We start from the raw sequence: 25,477 nt of genomic DNA on the forward strand, positions 1-25,477 counted from the left end.
CTCGCCCCCTCGTGCCCGTATTGGGCGGAGCCGGCGCTGGCCTGGTAGCGATGGCGGACGATGGAGATGGGAAACTAAGAACTGAGGGTGGCAGCGGTGGCAGCCTGGGGGGCGGGGGCGCAGAGGAGCCGCCCGCGGCGGGAGGCTGGGCTGTGGGCGGCGAGATGCTGCTGAACGTGGGGCTGCTGGCGCTGGTGCTGCTGGCGGCCTATCGGCTCTACCTGCGCTGGGGGAAACGGAGCGGCCCGGGGGGCGCGGCCCAGCAGAGCCAGGCCGCCTCCTTGCCCCGCATGAAGCGGCGAGACTTCACGTTGGAGCAGCTGCACGAGTACGACGGGGCCCGCACCCCTCGCATCCTGCTGGCCGTCAACGGCAAAGTCTTCGACGTGACCAAAGGCAGCAAGTTCTACGGGCCTGGTGAGGAGCCGGCGGGGGCTGCGGGCGCGGCTTCGCCTCCCCCTACAGCTGCTCTTCGGCTGGCGTGGGATCGTGCCCCCAAGCGCAGCACGATCCCTCCCCTCAAGCGGGGGAGCTCAGGCTCTGTCCAAACTCCCCTTCCCGGCGGGGAGCAGGCGCTCCGTGTGCTCCCCCTCGGCTGTCTCTGGTTGGCAGGTTGCTCGCTGTGAGGCTAGTGGGGGCGCTGTGCGAGTATCCATGGGGGCCGGGGGGGTCGCTGTTCCAAACTGAAACTACAGCTCATGCTTCTCATCTCAGCCAGCCGCCCGCCCGTGGGCTGCGTGCTTCTAAAATAGCCCAGTGCTGTTTTGGAACGCCCACATGTGAAAGGTTCTTGCAGACCCTGCTCTCCCCCCCTTCCTGGCCTTGCAGCTACAGTCCTGGCTGTTAACACTGAGCTGACTGAAATGTAAAGGGGCGTCTGTGAACTAGTTGAAATTCTGAGAGGATCTGGGACTAACCGTCTCTGTTCGTGTTTACTTTAGTGTAGGCGTGTAGTACTTTATTTCTCAATCTGTCCTAATGGAAGGTGGGTCAAAGTGGAAGTTGATGGTGTCTTATTGACTTCATTCTAGCTTTAACAGCTGGAAAACGCATGGAAGATTTACTTATTTCATGGTGCAAATGACCTCTTCTGTTCTTACCACTGCAAATCTTAACCTCAGGATAATTGGCTTGTAAGAGAGTTCTGGTATCAGCACTACTTATGTAGCCTTTAAAAGTTTAAACTTTTAATTTCTGGGGTGTAGAGATTGCTTGTAAAGTTTACTTCTCAGGAGCAAAAAAACCTATGGACTTAAATGTAGAGGTGTAGCTGAGTTGGTGCCAGGATATTTAGAGAGACAAGGTGGGTGAAGTAATACACCGAACTAGATTCCACCACACGAGGGTCATCCTGTCCCCATTACCCGGCCCGCTTACTTATACCCATGACTGCGTGTAACCCACTGTATGAGCGATGTACCCTCACTGCTTGCTTACTGCTTCTTGATCCCACCCACCATACACCCCGCATTGGGGGACCTTACAGACTATATGTTATGTGCTAACCAATTCCCAAATACCAGCGTCCCCCTATACTCTGTATGTTGCCCCCAATGATCAACAACTGACACTTTGAACTCTTTGTATCATCTTTATTTAAATATTCTCTTATTGGAACAGCTTTTGCTGGTGAGAGAGACATGCTTTTGAGCTCACAACTCTTCTTCAGTTCTGGGAATGATACTCTGAGCCTGACAGCTAAATGCAAGGTGGAACAGGTTGTTTAGCATAAGTAGTTAGCACATATTCTAGGGACCATTCAAAGTATACTGGCCTGTTAACACCTCTGTGACAAAAAGAAGGGATTAGTGGGTTACAAACTATTGTAATGAGGTATAAATCCAATGTCTCCAGTCAATCCATGATTTTTATGTCTAACAGAGTTAGGAATTTAAGCTCCCAGGCTTATCTTTTGAAAGTGTTCTGTGGATTTCCTTTGAGGATGAGGACTGATGGCTTTGTGAAAAGTGTTCACTCACAGGTGATAGGGTATTTTTAATCTTTTATCATTTTCTTGTGGGAATTCACTTGAGAGTGTAGTGATTGTTTGTTTTGGGGGCATTTAGTACACTGGATGATGTATACCATATGTTGTGATAGGCATATGTAGGATCCATGGCTCTTGAAGGGTGTGCTTGGAGGTGGAGTGGCTTAGATCATTGTAGTAGTGAAGATATCTCTGCAGATTTTGAATCTGTTGCTCTGGAAGGGTCTGATGTTGCTTTGATTTGGTGTGCACTGTTCTGTGGGGAGCTTGGCTCTGATGCTGAGCTTGGAAAGGTTGGGGGTTTAAAGGCCAGAAGAGGGGGTTCAGGAACAATTTCTTTCAGGATGGGGTCCCCATTGAGTATGAGTTGTTGATGATGATACACCTATGGGTTTCAGTATGGGGTAGTAGGTGATAAGGAGGGGCCACTCTACCTTGAATACTTGTTTCTCTCTCCAACAGAAGTTGCTTCAACAAAAGATACTCATAGACTCTAGGGCCTTGGCTACACTGGCACTTTACAGCGCTGCAACTTTCGCGCTCAGGGGTGTGAAAAAACACCCTCCTGAGCGCTGCAAGATACAGAGCTGTAAAGCCTCAGTGTAATCAGTGCCGCAGCGCTGGGAGCACGGCTCCCAGCGCTGCAAGCTACCCCCCTAGAGGATGTGGTTTTTGTGGAGTGCTGGGAGAGCTCTCTCCCAGCGCTGGCACTCCGACCACACTCACACTTCAAAGTGCTGCCACGGCGCGCTTTGAAATTTCAAATGTAGCCATACTCTAGGAGTGGAAGGGATCTCGAGATGTCATAGAGTCCAGTCCCTTGCGCTCATGGCAGGACTAAATACTGCCTATATTACCTCACCCATCTTGTGTCTCTAAGGGCTAGTCTACACAGGCAACGCTAAAGTGCTGCCACGGCAGCACTTTAACGTGGGTTGTGTAGTCATGGGAGAGAGGTCTCCCAGCGCTCTAAAAAACCCACTTCCGTGAGAGGTGTAGCTACCAGCACTGGGAGCACAGCTGTTTACACTGGCACTTTACAGCCCTGAACTTGCTGCACTCAGGGAGGTGTTTTTTCACACCCCGAGCAAAAAAGTTGCAGTGCTGTAAATCGCCAGTGTAGACAAGCCCTAAAAAGTTAGTGTTGAATTTCTATATTTACATTGAAGCTTGTTTTATAAACACATCCTGTGCTTTCATACCATTTTTTGCCAGTGAAGTGGGTAACTTTTAACATTGTATACAAGGCAATTCAAACTATGCTGAAGGAATGTATAGTTGTAATCAATCAAGAAAATCATCGGTAAACAATGGTATGTTGGAAAACCTGGGCCAACTCAGCACCTTGAGAATTTTTTTAAAGTAGGTATGACACCTCTTTTCTCCGTGTGAAGAGATGGGAGAGAGGCCCATTTTCTTCAAAAGGGACAATGTCAGGTTAAACAATGTGTAATTATTTAAGAAAACAAACCTTGTTAGCTCTTTTACTACTAATCTGATAAACAAATTTTATAAGTCTAATGTTCCTTTTCAGCATTCCTGATGTCTACTCTTGAATTTGAGACCAAATAATGAAACTGGACTAGTCAGCTTCACTTTCTGATTCTTATCTACTAGTAGTAATATATAAAGTCTGTGTTGCAAATACTGTTGTATATTGTATATATCCAAACCTCTTTAATATACTTCATGTATATTAAAACATTTTTATTACTGCGTATTGTAAAACCCTCACAAATTCTGGGCCCGTACTACCTGATGTCCTCTGTCTAATGTGCAGTAAACAAAATGAAGAAGTCTTAGTACATTATGTCATAGATATATTATTTTTCTTTCTTCTGTTTTTGTCACAGCTTAATAGATTTATTTTTATGTATTTCTTTGTGTTTTTTTTAAACTGACAGCATGGGCAGTTAAATATAGCACATATGTGCGTAGAACAGAGGTGGGCAAACTACGGCCCGTGGGCCACATCCAGCCCACAGGACCGTCCTGCCTGGCCCCATAGCTCCTGGCCATGGAGGCTAGCCCCCGGCCCTTCCCATGCTGCGAACGCTTTGGCCTGCTGCTCGTGTTGGGCAGCCCGAGCAGGGTGGCTGGCTCCGGCCAGGCGACAGGGCTGTGAGCTCCTGCTGCTCTGAGCAGTGCTAGTAAGGGGGTGGGAGGTTCTGGGGGACAGGGGATGGTTGGGTGGGGTGGAGGTTTGGGGGGGGCAGTCAGGGGACTGGGAACGGGGGGTATTGGATAAGTGTGGGAATCTCCAGGGAGTTGGGGGCTATCAGAGCTTGGGGTGTGGATAGGGGTCAGGGAGCAGGGGGCTTGGATAGGAGGGAGGGGGGAGCTGTCTGGGGGAAGTGGTGTGGATAAGGGTCGGGGCAGTCAGGGGACAGGGAGTAGGGGGTGGGGTACCTGGGGGTGGTTGGGGTGGGGGTCCTGCAAGGGGGTGGTCAGGGGACAAGAGCTGGGGGCTTGGATGGGTCAGAGGTTCTGAGGGGGCAGGGTGGGGGTGGGGGGCCAGGCTGTATGGGGAGGCACAGCCCTCCCTCCCCAGCCCTCCATACAGTTTTGCAATGCCGATGTGGCCCTCGGGCCAATAAGTTTGGCCACCCCTGGCATAGAATCTACATGCTGAAAAGTTTAGAAGTGTTCTGTGATCAGAATAACTCCATGTAGTAATTTTAAGATAATCTTCCATCTTAAAATTGTTTAACATAAGTACACCTTTACCCTGATAGAATGCGACCCAATATAACAGGAACTTGGATATAATGCGGTAAAGCAGTGGGAAGCCACAGGACCTTTAAAGCACCCCCCGAGCCCTGCTGCTTTACCACATTATTTCCAAATTTGTGTGGTGCCCTGGGCCCTTTAAATCATGGCCTGAGCCCTGCTGCCAGAGCCCTGGTGGGGATTTAAAGAGTTTGGGGCTCCAGCTGTTGCGGGGAGCCCCAGGTCCTTTAAATCGCTGCCAGGGAAGCCGGTCCAGTCTGGCATGGTGTATTGGCTCTTGCTGGTATGCCGTACAGGACCAAACCCGATATAACACGGTCTCACCTACAAGGCGGTGAGACTTTTTTTGGCTCTTGAGGACTGCGTTATATCGAGGTAAAGGTGTAATATGATTAGTCCAGGCCATGAATCTCTATTAATAGTGTGGGGGGAAGTAAAACCCTATCTTTCTGGGAAATTGAACTGTTTTCTGACCCTTGTCAGCAGCCATTGTCCCTGAACTAGTGCTGATAGTGGATTAATTCCTACTGTAGATGGACCAAACCATTTTTAGCACTGTTACAGAAATCTGTCACTCTCTAATGGTGCTGAACACTTTTTTGTCCATCATGGTAGTTGTCAGACCTCTAATGGCATTGGTTCAGGGAGACTACTGGGGACAGTAGTAGTCCACTTTCAAACTAGAGATAAGTTAAAGGATGTCAAACTATCTGTTTTTCCACTGAATAAGTTGAGAGCATAACCGTGGGTCAAAAGGTAACTTAACTGCTGGTGAAAATGATTTGAAGGTTACAGGAATGAATTTTAGATAGTTAATTCACATGGTCATCTTTCTTTGGTGAACAGACTTTGTTCCAATTATACGTACAGAAATAATGAACACTAAATTTGTTGTTTTGATAGGGTATCCTGTTTACATAGCATGCAAGTTTCAGATTGTGCTACTCATGAACAAAATAATTTGTTACAGTCAGCTAAAATACTACATTTCAGAGTAGCAGCCGTGTTAGTCTGTATTCGCAAAAAGAACAGGAGTACTTGTGGCACTTTGGAGACTAACAAATTTATTTGAGCATAAGCTTTCTTGGGCTACAGCGCACTTCTCCGAAGAAGTGGGCTGTAGCCCACGACAGCTTATGCTCAAATAAATTTGTTAGTCTCTAAGGTGCCACAAGTACTCCAGTTCTTTTTGCTAAAATATTATATATCTCAAGGGTAAATAAATCAATTTTACCATATTTGTGAAACAGGCTTAATTGTTGTTGGGGCAGTGTATTTTTCCTGTGCTTAAACAATAATTCACTTACATGGGAGTTCCTAATGATATCTGAGAAGGGGCAGATGGTGAAAGCTTGGTATTGTACTTTATTTTAATGCTCAGTCAAATTAGTACACTCAAAGTGAGTTGACTGGCTTCTCTAGCATTTGTTTTATTTGGTCTGGGATGGTGCTTCTGTGAATAATAAAAACAGGAGTCATGCTTCACTTGAATTTTCATCTTAATACTATGGAAAGAGAGTAAATGTGTAACAGTTAAGGTCACAGCTTTGGTTTGTCTCAATTAAGATTGTAACTATCTTTCTCTAAAGGTACTATATTGACTGGGTTCCTGCTCTTGAATGTTGTGCCTCTAGTTAAAGACAAGCTGGAACTTCTTCACTCTCAGGGCAGGTCTACATTACAGCCGGGATCGAGGCTCTGAGGTCGATCCACCTGTGGTCGATTTAGCAGGTCTAGTGAAGACCTGCCAGATTGACAGCAGATCGCTCTCCAGTTGACTCCTGTACTCTACCCCCAATGAGAAGAGTAAGGTAAGTTTCCCATTGACCCCCCCACAGTGTAGAACCTGCAGTAATTCAACCTAAGGTATGTTGACTCCAGCTATGTTACTAACATAGCAGGAGTAGCATAGTGTAGGTTGACTTACCGTTGTAGTGTAGACATAGCCTTAGGCTCATTGAATAAGTGTATCTTGAGCACAGATGTTCCGCCAGTTTTATTTTACTGTAATTCTTTTGTGACCCTTTTCCTTGTTAAAGCTTCACCATTTTGGCCAGTTCTAGCTCTCTGCTGGATTTGTGAACTCAAGTTTTGTTTAGGATGGTACTGTATCTTTTGACTAATTTGTCCTGTTCCAGTACGTGCCTTAGCACTCTGAACCATGTCCTGTTGGCGGTGGTCTAACTTCAAGATTGCTCTTAGGAGTTGCTTCAGTGCTTATCTGTGAAGGGTTATCATCCTATCTGTTTCCTTAAAAAGTGTTGATTCTCTGTTGAATCATGCTGAGTATTCTTTTGCCTCTAGTGACATACTGGTTGTCGGAATGCATTGTCGTACTCCTATTTTTTCCGTAGATTTGACTGAAAAGACTTTGGAAGATGATCTGGGGTATTTCTCAGTTCTGAATATACTCTGTGATTGGAAGCAGATTGTTTTTGAGGCCTCTAAGTGAGATGGCTCAGAATACTTCAGAAACACCTGGTTCTAAGTAGATTTCCAGGCCTCGTATCTAGAGAAGTTATGGTCTTGTTTGTATGCCTGCTGGACAAAAGCTTCAATGCAGAAATTGCAGTGACTCCCTCCCAGTGAAACCAAAGTTTGGTACATGCTGATTTCCTCTCTTTGTCCATCTTTCCTGAAATGTGGCACCCAGAACTGGACACACTACTCCAGCTGAGGCCTGAGTAGAGCAGAAGAATTACTTCTCGTGTCTTGGTTGCAATATTCCTGCTAATACATCCCAAAATGACGTTTGCTTTTTCACAACCGTGATAAACAGTTGACTCAATTAGCTTCTGACCCACTGTGACCCCGATCCCTTTCTGCAGTACAGTACTCCTTCCTAGGAAGTCATTTCCCATTTTGTATGTGTGCAACTGATTGATCCTTCCTAAATGGAGTACTTTGCATTTGCCTTTACTGAATTTTATCCTATTGACTTCAGACCATATCTCCAGTTTGTCCAGATCACTTTTAATTTTAATTCTAATTCTATCCTCCAAAGCACTTGCAACCCCTCCCAGCTTGGTATCCTCTGCAAACTTTAAAAGTGTACTCTCTCTGTCACTATCTAAATAATTGATAATGATATTGAACAGAACCGGACCGCAGATTGATCCCCGTGGGACCCCCCACTTGACATGCCCTTACAGCTTGACTGTAAACCACTGATAACTACTCTCTGAGAATGGTTTTCCAACCAGTTATGCACCACCTTTTCAAAGCTCCATCTAGGTTGTATTTCCCTAGTTTGTTTATGAGGAAGTCATTTGAGACAGTATCAAAACCCTTATTAAAGTTAAGATAGACCACATCTACCACTCCCCCCATAAGGCTTGTTAGCCTATCTAAGAAAGCTGTTATATTGTTTTGATACGATTTGTTCTTGACAAATCCATGCTGACTGTTTCACTTTAATATCTTCTAGGTGTCTGCAAATTATTTGCTCCATTATCTTTCTAGGTACTGAAGTTAAGCTGACTGGTTTGTAATTCCCCAGGTTATCTTTATTTCCCTTTCTATAGATGGGCACTATATTTGCCCTTTTCCAGTCCTCTAGAATCTCACCTGTCTTCCATGACTTTTTGAAGATCTGGCTAATGGCTCAGATATCTCCTCAGGCCATGTCTACATCTAAAATTTTGCAGCGCTGGTTGTTACAGCTGTATTAGTACAGCTGTATAGGGCCAGCGCTGCAGAGTGGCCACACTTACAGCAACCAGCGCTGCAAGTGGTGTTAGATGTGGCCACACTGCAGCGCTGTTGGGCGGCTTCAATGGGGGTTCGGGGAACGAGAGAGCAAACCGGGAAAGGAGACCAGCTTCGCCGCGGTTTGCTCTCGCGTTCCCCGAACCACCCTGCAAACCGCAGGGAAGGAGACCTGCTTGTTCGGGGAACGCGAGAGCAAACCAGGGAAGGAGACCAGCTTCGCCGCGGTTTGCTCTCGCGTTCCCGGAACCACCCAGCAAACCTCAGGGAAGGAGACCTGCTTGCTCGGGGTTCAGGGAACGCGAGAGCAAGCCGGGGAAGGAGACCAGCTTGATTACCAGAGGCTTCCTCAGGTATGCTGGGATACCTGCTTATTCCACGGAGGTCAAGAAAAGCGCTGGTAAGTGTCTATACTTGATTACCAGCGCTGGATCACCAGCGCTGGATCCTCTACACCCGAGACAAAACGGGAGTACGGCCAGCGCTGCAAACAGGGAGTTGCAGCGCTGGTGGTGCCCTGCAGATGTGTACACCTCCTAAGTTGCAGCGCTGTAACTCCCTCACCAGCGCTGCAACTTTCTGATGTAGACAAGCCCTCAGTCAGCTCCTTGAGTATTCTAGGATGTATTTCATCAGGCCCTTGGTGACTTGAAGATGTGTTCCTTGTCTAAGTAATTTTTAATTTGTTCTTTCCCTATTTTATTTTCTGATTCTACCTTGTTTTCCCTGGCATTCACAATGTTAGACATCCAATTGCTAATAACCTTTTTGGTGAAAACTAAAAAAAGTGTGTCTGAGATAAAGGCAGGCCTTACTGATATGTAGTTTTAGTACAAAGATGTTCCCTGAAATGGGAGTGTCAGTGCTGAGAGCTTTCAGCCTGGTAACTTGTACCTTGAAACCTTCAGAGTAGAGCAAGTCAAATATTTAGCACATACATGTAATTTTTCATCAATAGGTCTGTGATTACTTTCCCAATATGGGCAAGCATTATCACCTTTTTTGCATATAGGGTAACTGAGGTGAGAAGTAATTTGCACAATCATGCAGCTCTGTCATTGATTAGCTGTCAGTAAAACCCAAGTCACCTGACTGCCACTGATATTAGTACCTTGCTGATGTGGCTCTGGTGCAAAAAAAAAAATTGATTAAATTTTTTATCACTATAGCGTTAGCACAGATTTCCCCAAGGCACTCTCATCCACTGGTGCAGGACAGTGCAGCGTTTTTGTCCTCAACGTCACAGTCTGATGGCATCCGAGTCTCGAAGCTGTCTGTACAGGAGATTTCTGACACTTGTACTGTTTATGTAGAGTTTATTCTAAATAAAACTTGTGCACAGAATTCTGTGCTCATGCGGGAGGTGCAGAATTCATATGGCCTGCATATTTCTGTGCCCCCCTGCGCAGAAAAATGCAAAAGAAATCTGTGGGGGAGACATGCGTCTGAACCCCTGGAGCAGCTTCAGAGATGCAAATCACTGCGGGGGGAAGGGGAGCTGGGTGGGTGTGCCTGCTGGGGAGGCATTGATCACTGTCAGGGGGAGGGGCTGGCCAACAAGCAAGAGACACCTCTGTCCCTCTGTCTTGATACTGTGGGTCAAGGGGCGTGGAGGAGGGTAGGTCTTTTTGTTATGCAGGAGGAAGGCTCTGTCCCTGAGGCAGAAATGTAGGTAGCTGCCTGCCTGCCTAGTAAAATGGAACTACTTGAGAATTGAAAAAAACACTCTATCAATATTAGTATCATATTACTGAAAATCATTTGTTTTTAAGTTAAAGAAAATAGCTTTTGTAAAAAGCCCCCACATTGTTAACGTTGCTGTTGATGGTTAATAGATCTCATTCTCTGAGGCAGAAATGTAGCAACCTGTGTGCATAGTAAAATTGTTATTCTATTGTTAGCTAACTGTTCACATTCTCAGTCAGTTCCCCTGGGAGCATAAAAACCTGTAAAAGTTTTAAGGCCCCTGCATTGCCAGAGTGATATAAAACCTTATAAATGACAGTAAGGGAATCAGTTAGGAAGATCTATGTACTTTCTCACTTTTTTCCTGTGCCAAAGTGGCACAGTGGGGTTAGATTTTTACTTACCCATTTAAAAGGCAAATTCACATGGTCAACATTTACCAAGCAGTCAATAAAATGTTGGGACATTCAGAACCAAACACTTACCAGATTACCCACATAGGTCCAGGACAATGATTAGCAAAACTGTATGACTTTCATATGTGAAAGTCTGAGCAATTTAAAATGACATTCTATTTTTTTTTTTCCTGTTTGGTGTTCTGTAATGTAATTTAAATGAAAATCCAGGATTATAACTGGAATGCAGGGTATTAGTTACCAAGTATTTGTAACTTAACTTTTTCATGTGTTTGGGAAATGCTGAACAGTTATTGTGACTTTTTTTCTCTATTGTAGTTTAAATAACTTACCAAAACAATTGGAACTGGTGTGATTCTATTGGATTATTTTGACAAATAAAATTTGCAGACTTTTTTTAAAAAAATTGTGCGGAATTTTTAACTTTTTAGCACATAATTTTTAATTGTGCAGAATTCCCCCCAGGAGTAAAAGCTTTGCCCTGTTGTTATTTATTATGGCTTTTATTCCATTCAAGGTGCCTAACCACACAAGCTTGGGAGTTACCTTGCTTTTCAGGGATATGTATTTCAGTAATCAGATATACAGAGTCAGTGAGGATGGTATTGTATTTCTGACTATGTACTGTGTTGTACAGTGAGGTGAAAACAGCATCAGAATTTGCAGACTGCACTCTCAGCATCTGGTGGAATGACCAGACCCAGGTTGATATGAAGCTATCAGTGGAACTTGCTAAAATCTGTGCAACATAAAATAATTTCCTTGTGTACCAACTTGTTCTAATTGAATGTTAGTCAAAGTTACAACTGTAACATAAGCTTCCTGTTGGCAAACACAGCATCCCATTTGACCTCTTGCAAAAAACTGCTACTGTCCACTGTCATTCTGTGCATACTAATTACTTATTTTAATTTAGGTATTTGTTACCAGCTCAAATTAGGACTTCAGTCTATAGTCAGAGTTTGAGGGGACAAACCACTAAGGTCCAAGACTTAATATTTCAGTTAATTGAAATAATTGCATACATAGGTAGTGTACAAAACTGGTAGGGTTAGGTTCTGAATAAGGTGAAGTACCCCGACTATTGCATTTCCATATACTTTTTAAAAATATGCCAATTTAAAAATAATTAGTGTCAGGAAATTCTAAGACTGACACTAGAGTATCTTCTCTGATAAGTTACCCATTTGTATAAAATTTCCAAAATTTCATCTTGTATCTTAGAATTTGTGGTTGGTCATGTTCAAGAAAAAAAATCAAAAGCAACAAAAAGGTTGGAATTTTGCATGTCATCTTTTTTTTTAAACTATTACTTTGTTGGAGCAGAAAAATATCCATTGCCAGAAACAGAATGCTTCCAAGGAAAGAGTTAAATTTAACTGAGGAAACTTCTTTTGTATAGCATCTTTCCTATAAACTGTATCTGAAAATACTCTGTTAATTTCTCTCAGCAGTGCAAGTAGGCCAGTACGCTCCAGTACGCCATACCAACAAGCTGTTTATAGCCGGTACAGTGTACCGGAAAGACACAGCAGCAACCCTGCTGGAGGAGAGGGCCGGGGGGCAGGGCTGAGGGTTCTGCTTCTCTCCCTGCTGGGAGGAGCAGCATGGAAAGGAGAACGCTGGCAGCTCCTCCATTGATTGTACCACTGGCCCCTAGCCTCGCCTCCTCAGCCCAGTCTCTGGCACAGCAGGAGAAGGATAGAGGTCCCCCCTCTCCACCCCACTGGTAACATGGGATGATGTGGGGAGGGAGAGCATGGGGGCGCTGGGCTGGGCAGTGAGGAGTCACATGGGGAGGTCACGTACCCCCCCCCATACCAGTAAGATATCGATTTTATGTGCACCAATGAATTTTCTTCTTACCTATGCCTGTTAACTTGTCTTGCCTACTAGTTTAAATTTTCATTTAACACTGGAACTGAACTTGGGAGATACAGGAAACCAACTCCTGACAACAGGAGCTACAGAGAAAGTAGTATTCACTGCTGAATATGAAGAGGACAGGCTAATTCTCAAACTCCCTCAATTTGTTTGGGAATAGAGAGAGATCTATGGAAGGCTGGAGCAAGGTCATGGATTTTTTTTTTGGTTTACATTTTATATATATAGTTGGGATTGGAAAACATAATCCCAACTATACATATGAAATGATGGCGTCTAAATTAGCTGTTACCACTTAAGAAAGAGATCTTGAAGTCATTGTGGATAGTTCTCTGAAAACATCCACTCAATGTGCAGTGGCAGTCAAAAAGCTAACACAACGTTGGAATCATTAAGAAAAGGATAGATAATAAGACAAAGTATCATATTGCCTCTATATAAATCCATTGTACGCCCACATCCTGAATACTATGTGCTGATCGGGTCTCCCAGTCTCAGAAAAGATATAGTGGAATTGGAAAAGGTTCAGAAAAGGGCAACAAAAATGATTAGGGGTATGGAATAGCTTCCATATGAGAAGAGATCAATCAGACTGGGACTTTTCAGCTTGGAAAAGAGACGACTAAAGGCATGATTTGATAGAGGGCTATGAAATAATGACTGGTATGGAGAAAGTAAATAAGGCAGTGTTGTTTGTTCCATCTCATAACACAAGAACGGGGGGTCACCAAATGAAATTAATAGGCAGCAGGTTTAAAACAAAAGGAAGTATTTTTTATTTTTTTCCCTCCCCACAAAATGCACAGGCAGCCTGTGGAACACCTTGCCAGAGGATGTTGTGAAGGCCAAGACTATATGGAAAGGTCCATCAATGGCTATTAACCAGGATGGGCAGGGATGGTGTCCCTAGCCTGTGTTTGACAGAAGTTGGGAATGGGTGACGGGATGGATCACATGATGATGACCTGTTCTGTTATTCCCTCTGGAGCACCTGGCATTAGCCACTGTCAGAAGACAGGATACTGGGCTAGATTGATCTTTGGTCGGACCCAGTATGGCCATTCTTATGTTCTTATTTAAAAGGGTGATTTTTTTTTTTAAACTGGATTCTAAAATGAATGTGGGTGATCATACTACTTTTTAGGTGGTAGAGGGCAGGCCGGAGCATTTGGCACATGCTGAATCTTAAATAAATGAGATTAGAGAAAATCATAGAAGTTCAAACACTCAGAGTGAAGAGATTTCAATATAGGAAGACAAGATGCATAGCTATTTATGGCCATATAAATACACCATGAAAACTTTTTAAGGAAACATCAATTTAATCACACTTGTCAGAAAAAGTTACCTACAAATGTAATGACTGGCAACTAAGATATTAAGAGAGAGGAAGAAAGTAGGGCTGTTTATTAATTGCGATTAATCAGTTTTAATCACACTGTTAAACAATAATAGAATACCAGTTGAAATTTATTAAATATTTTGTCTACATTTTCAACTATATTGATTTCAATAACACATTTCACTTAAATTTTTATTACAAATATTTGCACTGTAAAAATAAGCAAAAGAAATAGTATTTTTCAATTCACCTTACATGTATTGTAGAGCAACTCTTTATTGTGAAAGTGCAACTTACAAATGTAGATTTTTTTGTTTGTTTGTTACATAACTGCTCTAAATAACAAAACAAAACTTTAGAGCCTACAAGTCCACTTGGTCCATCTGTGGTGGTAAACTTGAAAACGGAAATTGGCTGTTTTTAAAGTCTCATCTCAACAAGACTTTGTCTAATTTGAAGCTTATCCCCAAAAATATTTATTATAGTCACTATATGAGAAAGTTCAGGTGGAAAACTTTTTTAGGAGGGATCCTCAAATTCTGGTTTGGAATAGAAAGCAAATTACAACTGTAATAGAGGAAATTCTAATATGACAGCTAAATTCATTTTATTTGGCAGTTGCTCATTTGCTCCCTTACTATAACCCTATATTATCATCTCTTGATTAAAAGAAATATAACATGTCCTACATGTAGTAGTGATGCGGTAGCCTATCTTACAACCTGATTAGTCTTCCGTCTGACTTGTCAGCATTTCATTAAGGAATTCCATCCCCTCAAATTTCTTAGCCTTATCTAGGACTGAGGCTATTTCAAGTGGCTGTATATGTCTAAATACCAAGAGTATTTTCAATCTGGAATTTTTGGCTACCAATGTTTTAGCTAAACAAAGCTTCACAGAAAAATGGGAGAATGTAAATTGTGATTAAAATTTAACACAACTTGTAACTTCCTCCATGATGGTTGGTAACAGCACTCCAGCAATTGCTGGTATGGACATTTATACCTTAGCTGTACCACTTCCTGTATTGCTAGTTGGAACAATCCAAGGTTACACCTAAAGGGCTGGTCCACATCAATGGTCTAGGAGCAGTAGTATAGTGCATTGTTACATTAAGTCAAGGGCGTAGGACCTATCTGTAACCCTTGATGGCCTGTCGTGATCGAGAGACCTTCTCCCCCTCCCCCCCTTGGTTTGGAGACATTCTCAGACTCAGTTCACCTGTCTTCTGCCTCCACAGGGGTTTAGGGGAGGGGGACTTGGAGCTAGGATTCTAGACACCCTTGCCAGATGTGAACAACTTGGGGGAGTGGCAGTGAGCCAAGACACCATCCACAAAACAGCCCCCTCACTCAGCCCCTGTGGGCAGAGGATAAGGGGTGGGGAAAATTTGGGGGTCCAGCCATGATGCTTGGAGTTTGGGGGCTTGGCAGTATAGTGAGGAAGGAGTTGTTTGGAGGGGCTGAGGGAGAGCATTGTGTGGGTGCCTGCGGAGTGGAGGGGCTCAGCTCAAAAAGTTTGAAAACTGCTCAAGGTGCAGGCAGGGGTTAGCTAGCAGCTCAGTGAAGCAAGGGGTGGTACAGGGAGAGGGGTAGCTAGGGGTTGTGTGATGGGAGCCGCCCCCACCCCCCAACATCGTTGCCGCTGGCCGGCCCTCGAGCTGGGTTCTGCCCGGGTGGCAGCTGCATGAGCAATCAAAGGGATCTGGAAGGTGAGGAGCAGCTGCATCCCTGGGCACCAACAGCAGGAGATGGGGGAATAGCGCACCTGCCTGCTCCATGGCACCAGCCAGAACAGGAGCTACCCCACACTTCCCCGCTCCAACTTTCAGCCTCTAACTGGGCTGGGGGAGAGAAGGAGGTGTAGGCGTGCATATGGAGCTGCCTCCTGGGCTGCCCCACTCTGGGTAAGGTCCTGAAGTTGGGGGGGGGGGGCAATGCCCCCTGTACCCTGAACTCCACCCATGGGCTTAGAGCTTTAGACCTGTGGGGAGCACTGTGGCACTCTGGTTGAGAACCAGTGTTCTAGAACAAGCATATGTATATCTTTATTTGTATACCAGGCCATCAGCATACATGTTGGCTTATAAAGCATGTTAAATGAGTTAAGACTCACTTGCCTTGAAGAGCTTAATCTAAACTAAGTAGACAAATATACAGAAGTTAACTCAGGAAGGTCAGGGGAGAGAGAAGAAGGTTCAATCATTTAACCTCCCAAACACAAACAGAAAATATATACAGCTGTTAAGTTGCTTGAAGAATTGTTCTGCTGCCTACCCTACAATAAGTGTATTTAAAAATGACTTTTCTTTTGTTTTGCTGTTTAATTTATTTCTGTTTTGTTTTACTTCTGTAACTGTTCAGTCTTGAATAACATTTATATTTAAATGCTAACCTAATACTGCCAAAAACAATATTTCTTTTGTTTTTAGAACTCCATTTAATTTTCACATTTTTCTGAGTTAAAATAACTCAGTGTAACTTTTTCATAATTGGGTATAATTATGTAAGGCTAAGCCCATTGCATATGATAAACTGTTGCTCTTTTTTGTTACTGTTATTATTCTAATAACTAGTGCTTTAAAATATGACTATTTTTCACTTATTTAACAATATTTGACTAATTTTACCAATTATTTTTGGACCAAATGCCCAGCATTGCTGGTGTCTTGTCTGCTTTCCATGTACAAGTTGTTATACAGTTAATTCACAAGATGAAAAGATTAAAACTAGTTACAACTGTGAGTTGTTCAAATATGGCCAATGTTCCTTGGGTCATATTGGCAGTAGGCCCAAATATAAAAGAAAATATGATTGATTTTGAGTGCTGATTATTTTCAGAGGTGCTGAACACTGTCAAATCCAAAATAAGTCCAGATGGAGCTATGGGTGCTCAGCCCTACTTATTTCAAGCTGGGCATCTAAAATTAATGGACACATTTAAATGTTTTGGCCCTGGTGTTTATAGTAAGGTAGGTGCCCTTTGCAAAATAGCCTACATCACTTGTGACCCTTTATCTTGTTTTGGTTTTTTTAGAAATTAGCTTCTTAAGACTCTTAGCTATATTTGCTTTGTTTTTTGTAGGAAATCTTAGTTTGTTTTTTTTCGTGTACTCAACTCTTCACCAGGATGTCAAGCACATGTTTTTGTACTCTTCTATACCAGATTACATTGCAAAGGACTCAAAAGTAGTATACAAACTTTTGCTGAGATGATTGGTTTGTGATTGGCATATAACTTTCTGAGAGAGAGCAAGAGAGCATGTTTTGAATGAATTGGATTTTGTATGCAAGTTCATATTCTACAGGAAAGGATATTCAGGTTGTAATATGCTACTCTAGATGGCTATACTCATCCACTTTGTATGTGTCAAGTTTCAGTACCCAATTTGACGCTCAAGTCTTAATGAGCTTTTGGCTGTTGGAGCATGCTCAGTGTTGTACCTCTTGTGTTTATGAGAAACACAACAGTAGTTAATCTGATTCAGTATTTTTGTGTAGATTATGTCACAAATGTCCTTGTATACTCTTTCTTTTTCATATCATTCCTGATTTAGGATTACTGAGTATCGAAATAGAGCACAGTTGTTGTTAATATACTGTATTTAAGAGAAGCCTTTTTGGGATTGGAGGAGGTGATGTGGAAATACACGTACCTTTGCAATGTTGGCTTGATGTTACCCTCTCACAAACAAGGAAGTTATTTCAGTGAAATAGTACTGAAAAGTACATTCCATGAAAAGTGCTATGTAAGAGCTAGGTATTGGAAATAGCTCCTTCAACATTCTTCTGTTTATTCATATTACAGTATGTCCAATGGAACCTCTAGTGGCTTATAGCCCTCTTTCGTGATGTTCAAACCCTTACCCTCTGTCCTGAATAATTTACAGTCTAAATAGACAGGAGAGACAAAGCGTGAGAGAAGGGATGGATTAGCATCTCTGCTTTACAGATAAGGGAAATAGGGAAAGAGCTTTCCAAAGAACCATACAACTTCCTAATTTAAAGAAACAGCTGTAAAGCTTGTAAAATCTTGGTAAGTTTTTACTCTAGATACATGGAGGAAAAGCCTTTCTGAGAAACTTTTGCTTAGACATGTCAGTCCACACATTCCCATTAGAAGACATGGACTTTATACTGAAAGCCTAAGTTACTTAAGTAGGTAATGCATTCATTGAAACATGCAGTAGGGAAAAACGTTTTAAGTGCTTTGGGAAAGAAAAATCTGAAATGTCATTCCATTCTATAGGCTGTAGTTAGTAATTGCTTTTTCTAGGGAGTTATGACACCATATCGTATGAGGCAAGGAATGAAGTTTGTGTAGTATAGTCGCTTATGTTTTTCTAATGTGTGGGGGTTGTTTTTTTTTGTACTCTAATTCAGAACTTCAAGGACTAGGTGATGTTCTAAGTAGGTGTATTGGAGTACTGCAGATTGACTTCAGGATGATTGTCTTTAAAGAAAATGCTCCTGCTTCAGTGACATGGGGCCTTCCCCTTTTTGCTTTGGCATTTTAAGTTACTATCAATCGTCATACTCCAAAAAGATAGTCACCATAACTTCAGCTCTATTTACAGACTAATACTTAAAATGCTGCAATAGGCTAAAGGCTATTAATAGATATATTGAGTTCTGCATACTTCTTGGGTAGCCTGCAAAATATTAATCATTCAGTTTTTAGCCATTTCAATCATTTGTTTCAGTGTTAAGTCTAAATTGACTGTTGAAAAGAAAATGGTGATCGTGCATGTTGAATTGTTTTTTCCAGGGAACAATTTAAAATACATTGATTCTGGAATGTATTTGGAGTAATTGTTTTATTTCACACTGAAATCTTTATTTTAAAAGCACTCTGTTTTCCTTTGTGCCATACAAGAAGTTGGTGGTGGTTTTTTCCCATTCTGGCTTACTAAATGCTTGTAATGCTTTTTGTGTATAGTTAGTCATAATTGTTTAGGCAAAGCTCCCTGAGTAACCTCTGTGCTGAGATTCGTAAGCTTCAGGCAATCAGTACATACAGTACTGCATACATAACAGGAGTTAATAGGCTATGTGACTTTAATAAAGCATGAGCTTTGCATGTAGAGTTTCATGATCACACTCCTCCATTCATATTCAACTTCTTCTGTCTTCTGTTCTCCAGTGTTCTAGTAGTGTGGGATTATAAACAATTCAAAGTCCATGTTTTAGGGTTTAGATTAGTTACTTATTGCCATTTGCCTATTAGTATTTATTAGTTAAGATTAAATAAGGGCTGAATTAGTTGGGTCTCTCTCTAATCAGTCTTAGTATTCCATCAAAGTGCTCATACTTCCACAAAGAAGTATTAGATGAAAGAATACTGAATATCTGGTTCAAACACTTGTTGTTTTTTTTTAGCTACATGATTGGTAGCTAACCAGCTGTGGTGTTCCCCCTTTCAAATACCTTGGTGCAGAAAGGTTTGTTTGAGCTGGTATGTGGTAGTGCAGTACCAGCATTACCAGTTTTTGAAGAATCTAAGCTTTCACATAACTTTAAGTTTCTTGTTGTTATGTGTGTGAAGAGAACAGTGTGAATATGAACTGACGTCACTGCTATGTCTTCAGATTGACAGAAATGAGATCGGAGTCGTGTGAACAGCCCTGTGATTTAAATATGAATGTTTTATTGCTGATTTATTTAACAGAAACATCCAGCAATTTTTGGAACTGTAGGCAGATATTGGGTAGAGTAGTCCAATCATATTTTCCCCTCCACTCTTGGTGCCTGAGAACGGGCATAAATTTGTAACAATGTAGAGTAAAAACGTCGTCATCTGGAATGTTGGGGGGATGGGAGGGTGCTGGTTAATCAAATATTCTGGTTAACTAAGTTATATTTACCAGTGGAGTACCAATTTTCAAAGTATTAGAATATAATGAATAAAGTATAAAATACTGTAGTACAGTACACAGGTATTCACCAATCCAGTAGTAGTACAGCACTGCATAGTAGTTGGTTTCTTGAAGCACTTAGGTGTATACAGGTAAAGTTTTCTATACGTTAGGTTATTTTATGACACTACATATTACTATGGGCAGCGCATGGCATACACTCATATCACTAAAAATACACTTAACACTAAAACAACTGAACATAATTTAATCTTTGATTTAGAAGGCACTTCAGGATCTTGCAGTGCCTCAGGATCATTTATTATTAATGTCAATTAACATAGATGTCAAAGGTGTAGGACATTGGGCTGAATCTGTAATAATCCTATGAGACACACTGGAAGCTGCTTTTCTGAATAAATCCCTGATATCAGTTTGCTGGTTTGTCTTCTGCCTCTTTTGTATATAAGTAGAATGCAGAATGTGCCACTGCATAACCTCCTGGGCAGTATACTAGTCCTGGTTACTAGATTGAATATTTGTAATGGGACAGATCAGAAATGCCGGTTAATAGCACTTTCTAGTTGATGAAGTGCCAGATAACACAGCTTTTACTGTATATTGTACAGTACCTGCTGCTAACATATTAGCAGGCTCATAACTGAATGGTAGGAGCTCAGAACCAGCATGATGAGTGCATATAAGAACCTTAGTGGAGGGGATAAGCTGGCAAGTCTGGTTTATACATCTTAAAAATGTTTGTATTCTACATATGACAGTACACTAATAGATGAGCTCTTCAGTATACCACATAGCTATACTAGACCAAGTAATGTCACTTAGCTTCTATGAAAAATATATTGAATGAATAACTTTACATTTTGGTTTGTAGGTTTTTTTTGTTTGCTACACATTAGAGTTGGTGCTTCAAAGTGTAGTATGTAACTCTTTGTTGGTTTCTACAACTCCAAAGGTTATGTTAAGTGTGTTGTGCTTGAGGAACTTGGCCACTTAACATTAAACAAATTGCCATCAAAGTGTTTGTATAACTGTATTTGATTTTTTTAAAATATGTAATCATGCAACATTTGGGTTACTTCTCTCTCTGTGAAGAAAACTTTTTAATGGAATTTTATTGATGAGGGCAAAAACAGAATTTTAAAAGTGTATCTTAAAATTTTAAGATAAATTCTGGAAAGCTATGTACCAACTGTGACGAACTGGGAAAGTTCTTAATGTTTTCTCTAAATACTATATTGGTGCCTCAGTGTCCCCATGCCAGTTCTTAAGTATCTGGCAAAGCAAAGGGCCAGTGCACCTAAATGCCTAACACTCTGTCTCCTAGCAACTGATGGCCTGGGCCCCTCCCCTGCAAAGGTGCCAGCTAAAGGTGTTGGAGACAAAGGGATCAGGTGACCTCCTGGCCCGGGAAAGGGGCTGAGAAGAGAGGAGGGGCTGGAAGGGGTTGTTAGTCTGAAGCTGGCTGGGGTCTAGGGTGGAGGGCAGACCTGGGGGTCTGGCTCACTGCCCCCCAGAATGGACCCAGCCGAGGGGGCCGGTTCGCTGTATCTACAAGCTCTGTTTTAGACCCTGTTCCTGTCATCAAATAAACCTCTGTGTTACTGGCTGGCTAAGAGTCAAGTCTAACTGAAAAGTGGGGGTGCAGGACCTGGTGGCTTCCCCAGGACCCCACTGGGGTGGACTCGCTGTGGGAAGCACACGGAGGGGCAAAAAATGCTAAATGCTCCAAGGAGAGACCCAGAAGGTAAAGACGTGTAAGCTTCTTTCCCTTGAAGCAGACTTGTTTAGGGCAAGAAGGCTCCCCAAAGTCCTGCCTGGCTTGGTGGGGAGCAGTTCCAGAGCATCGCCCGGGGACTCTGTGACACCATCCTCAACTGGAAATAATCCATCAGAGAGTCAGACTTGCTTTCCATACAGTAACCCTCTATTTGATAGTTTGAAGTTTCATTAGCACAGTTGTATGGTTCCTCAGGTCATCTACTGCACTAAATGGTAATTACCTGCACTGCTATGCTGGAGACTGATTTAACAGCTTTCATGCAAGTGTATCAACTAGCTTTCTGTAGGGAAAAGGTTATATCCATGTTTGTTCCGGTCAAACTCCAGATTGGGTAACTGTTTGCCTGTCAAATTCCTCTTATGTGCAGTTGGATAAACTATTAAAAGTAGAGGCAAGATGTTAATGAATGTTGGTCTGTTATTCTGAAATAGGTGTGGAGACTAAGGTGCTTGGTAATCTCCACAGAAATAATAAAAGGGTCAGAGGCAGGTAACTGCTGTCTTCAAGTGTGCTTATAAAATCTAAAATGAAATTGGCAGTTGGAAAAACTTGTTACTTTAGTTTTTGGAAAAGTAACGGTCATTGTTCTCAGCTCAGTTTTAGTCTCAGACTTTGATTTGTTTTTACAAATAAGGCCAGTAGATCAGCTTCCATGACTGGGAATAAATAGCTGTAAATGGGAAAAAATTTAACACTACTGCGGTGTTTGAAACCCAAATGTGGTAGAATGGAGAACCTGAAAATAAAATGGACTTCCATCAGCTTTCATTGCTCTGCCTGAGAAAGGAAAAAGTAAATAATATAAATTTATAAATTAAACTGGATTAGAAAACTAGTAAACTTTAAAATAAACAAGCATTCTTAACTATATTAAACAGTTGTATGCCCTTTTAAACACTAATATGCTGTGACCTTGACCCTGACTCCATCATACAGTAAGCTGATTAGCCTTCAAGTTAGGACTAAATGGTTAACTGATTTACACTACCAACCTTAGACATCTTTCAGTCCAGACCTTCATTATAGAATAACTTGGAATCAAATCAGTGTAATTGCTTCATTTCCCATTTCATTGTGTTAGGGCAACTTTATAAGAATACTCTGAATTTGATGGTTCATAAAGCATTTCTTTAAAAGAACTGTGTGAAATGGTTGGACCAATACCCTGGTTTTACATTAAAAAAACTGTTCTTCCACTCTTGGTATCACAATTGAGTTCAGTGATGTAACATCAGGGAACTTAAGTTGCATGTCTATAATAGATTTCTATTCTAAGATGTTGCCAGGACTTGAGGGCTGAGTCAAACTTAAATGGTTTCTTTTGTACGTATGTACTATTTCCTAGTAGAAAAGTTTTTCCTTTCTCATTCTGTTTTCATGTGCCTTCAACCTCAGAATGCAGGAGGACTTGAAATGACTCTCACATAAGGATGACAGTTTGACTTTTGATTTGGTCTTGTCAGGTAGCTTGTAAAATATTTTTTCCTGCCTTTGCTTCTCTTGACAGTCTTCCTTGTCTGTCTTAGAGTGATGCCCATTGTGGAGATGTAGTGCCATTAAATGCTTCAACATTACAACGTTGCTGTTCCCAACTCCTCCTCCAGAAATATGGGATGATGTAAAGTTTTGTTTTCCCTGCTGTTTCTGCCACACACGTAACTCAAGTGTTGAGGTCAATCACTATAAACTTTGAAAATATCAGTTTTGTTTTCTATTTTCAGAGGGTCCATATGGAATATTTGCTGGCAGAGATGCCTCCAGGGGACTAGCAACTTTCTGTCTAGATAAAGATGCACTCAGAGATGAATATGATGACCTATCGGACTTAAATGCTGTACAAATGGAAAGTGTTAGAGAATGGGAAATGCAATTTAAAGGTAACTTTTTAAACTAGTAAAATGTAATTGTTTACTTATACTACTGGATCTGTCAATGACAGATGGGTGGAGGCTTTTTAATGTTTCTTGCTCACTGTGTAGAAGTTGTAGCAATATTTTTATCTTCTTGGAAAGGGAATTCTGACTTACTGAGTTAACTTTAAAAGGAATTTTAATAGTGCCCACAATAATGTGTGTATTTAATTACTTTTGTTTATATAAATAGTAAATAGGAAGTATGTTTCAGACTTGATGTGTTGAAGTATAGAATTTCACTCCACTGCCGTAACAGGCCTCGGAGTTACTGACTAATATAGAATATGGCACCTTATAGTCATAAAATGTTCATTGTAGATTCTATTTAATCTTTCTTGGGTGTAATACTGATCTGTTTGGTCTTAAAAGTTGCATTATTTTCATCAGGCACAGGAGGTTACTCGCTCTTCATACCACACTAAAAACACGCTTATCAATGGGGTTGCAAAGGTATAAGGATAGAATTTTCACCAACTGTTGGATCAGTTGTAGTCAAAGAATAGGCAAGTGGAAAATCCCTACAAAGATATTTCAAGGTCTGATCTTGCTGTCAGTGTTTAAATTCCTTAAACTGCAGTGATGTGGAATCTGAACCTTAGCATGAAAAGGGGGGAACACCTGATCTCTAATGCACATTAGTTACAGGGAAGAGATTAAGTGGAAGTAGCTGTGTTTGATAGTAATTGATACATAAATGTCTTTTCCAGAAAAATATGACTACGTAGGTAGACTCCTAAAACCTGGGGAAGAACCATCAGAATATACAGATGAGGAGGATATCAAGGATCACACTAAACAGGATTGAACTTTGTAAAAACCAAAGTTGGGGCCTTCAGAATTGCAACCTCTTATTCCCCCATCACAATGTCCTGCATCTTTGGGTACAGTTCATCTGCTGCAAAAAAAATTCAGATTTTGTACAAAGAAAAAACAATGAAGATTTGAATACTAGGCATAATTTGTGCTGCAAAACTTTTTGTTGCAGTTTATTTGTAATGTGTGGTAAGGCTTCATTTATGAGGAGGGGCCAGCGATGTAAAAGGTTAAAAAAACCCAACACCATCCTACTCCTTTTAAAAAGTAAGATGAAGCATTCACATAGTCCATACTTACAGGCTCTCTAAGCAAGTTTTTTAAGAAAAGGACAGGTTGAGTTTTGTTTCACGTTTTCTCCTTCCGCATTAAAAATATTTACTCATGTACATCAATACTAGAAGTCTGGGCCACCGCAACTGGTGTTAAAATATGAATTTCCAAATTTTATTTTGTATGTGGGTAGTAGTAGCCCTGGCAGAAAAACTTCAGTTGTAAGACATCACTGCAGATTTGAAGGACATAGACATGATCTTTTTCTCAAAAGGATCTGGCAAAACTAATTTCTTTGCAACTACTATCAGCTGAAGCCTGCCTTTTACCCTTCCCCTAAATCAAATCAATATTAATTGTGCCTTATTTCACTTACATAGACTTGAATTGTTTTAAGGGAAAGCCCCCAGTATGTGGTTTCAAAGTTACAGTAGGCACCATTGAGACTGAAATTAAAATGTTCCGTTGACTAGCAAACCTTGCTGTCATTCTGTATATAGAATGGAAAAGGACTACTCAGTGTTACTGCCATATGTTAATATACATAATTAGCATTGTGATGGCCAAATGCATTCCCTCATGCTTCCTTTTAAATAAACCACCCCACCATGCCCCCAGGAGCTGCCTAATATTTGGGAACCTAGCCTTCAGAACGCTGTAGTGAGGGTGTGTGCGTGTCTGACTGCAAGACAGGGGAAGAATTGTTTCTGCAGATACTGTAAATACAAATACCATTTTAATAAAGCATGTACAATACCAAATGTGCTGTCAGATTGTGTGTAAGCTATTAGTCATATGCATGTAGAACAAGAGGAAAAAAACCAAGGACATTAAATATTTTTGCACTGCCATTGAATAAAACTATCTAGCTCTGTTGTTTTTCTATTACACCCTCATTCATGAGGAATCTTATATGAGATTTGTTCAGGTAAGGTTTGGTTTAAATAAATGTAAACCATAATGGTTCAAGAATATAAAGGCAGTGACACAAATGAAGCATTCCAGGGAATTGGTATAATACACACTAAGTTAACAGGCTCTGTCCACTGTTAGCTGAAATGACTGAACTA

At 41.5% G+C, this 25,477-nt stretch overlaps 1 protein-coding gene across 1 annotated transcript; it reads left to right on the top strand.

Moving 5' to 3' along the window:
- On the top strand, positions 1 to 25,258 carry PGRMC2 (progesterone receptor membrane component 2). The gene is made up of 3 exons (XM_030564107.1): positions 1 to 417; positions 23,130 to 23,285; positions 24,029 to 25,258. Exons 1-3 carry the CDS (start codon positions 51 to 53, stop codon positions 24,124 to 24,126), a joined length of 621 nt encoding a protein of 206 aa, XP_030419967.1. The 5' UTR covers positions 1 to 50; the 3' UTR covers positions 24,127 to 25,258.
- The last annotated feature ends 219 nt before the right edge of the window (positions 25,259 to 25,477 follow it).

Source organism: Gopherus evgoodei, chromosome 5 (assembly GCF_007399415.2).
Source record: "Gopherus evgoodei ecotype Sinaloan lineage chromosome 5, rGopEvg1_v1.p, whole genome shotgun sequence".
Classification (NCBI taxonomy): domain Eukaryota; kingdom Metazoa; phylum Chordata; order Testudines; family Testudinidae; genus Gopherus; species Gopherus evgoodei.

Bases quoted from the DNA above. Each gene is read 5' to 3' on its own strand.
- PGRMC2 (XM_030564107.1), top strand. From the start codon at position 51: ATGGCGGACGATGGAGATGGGAAACTAAGAACTGAGGGTGGCAGCGGT. The intron at 418-23,129 runs GTGAGGAGCCGG...TTCTATTTTCAG, and splicing joins CAGCAAGTTCTACGGGCCTG to AGGGTCCATATGGAATATTT. The intron at 23,286-24,028 runs GTAACTTTTTAA...TGTCTTTTCCAG, and splicing joins ATGGGAAATGCAATTTAAAG to AAAAATATGACTACGTAGGT.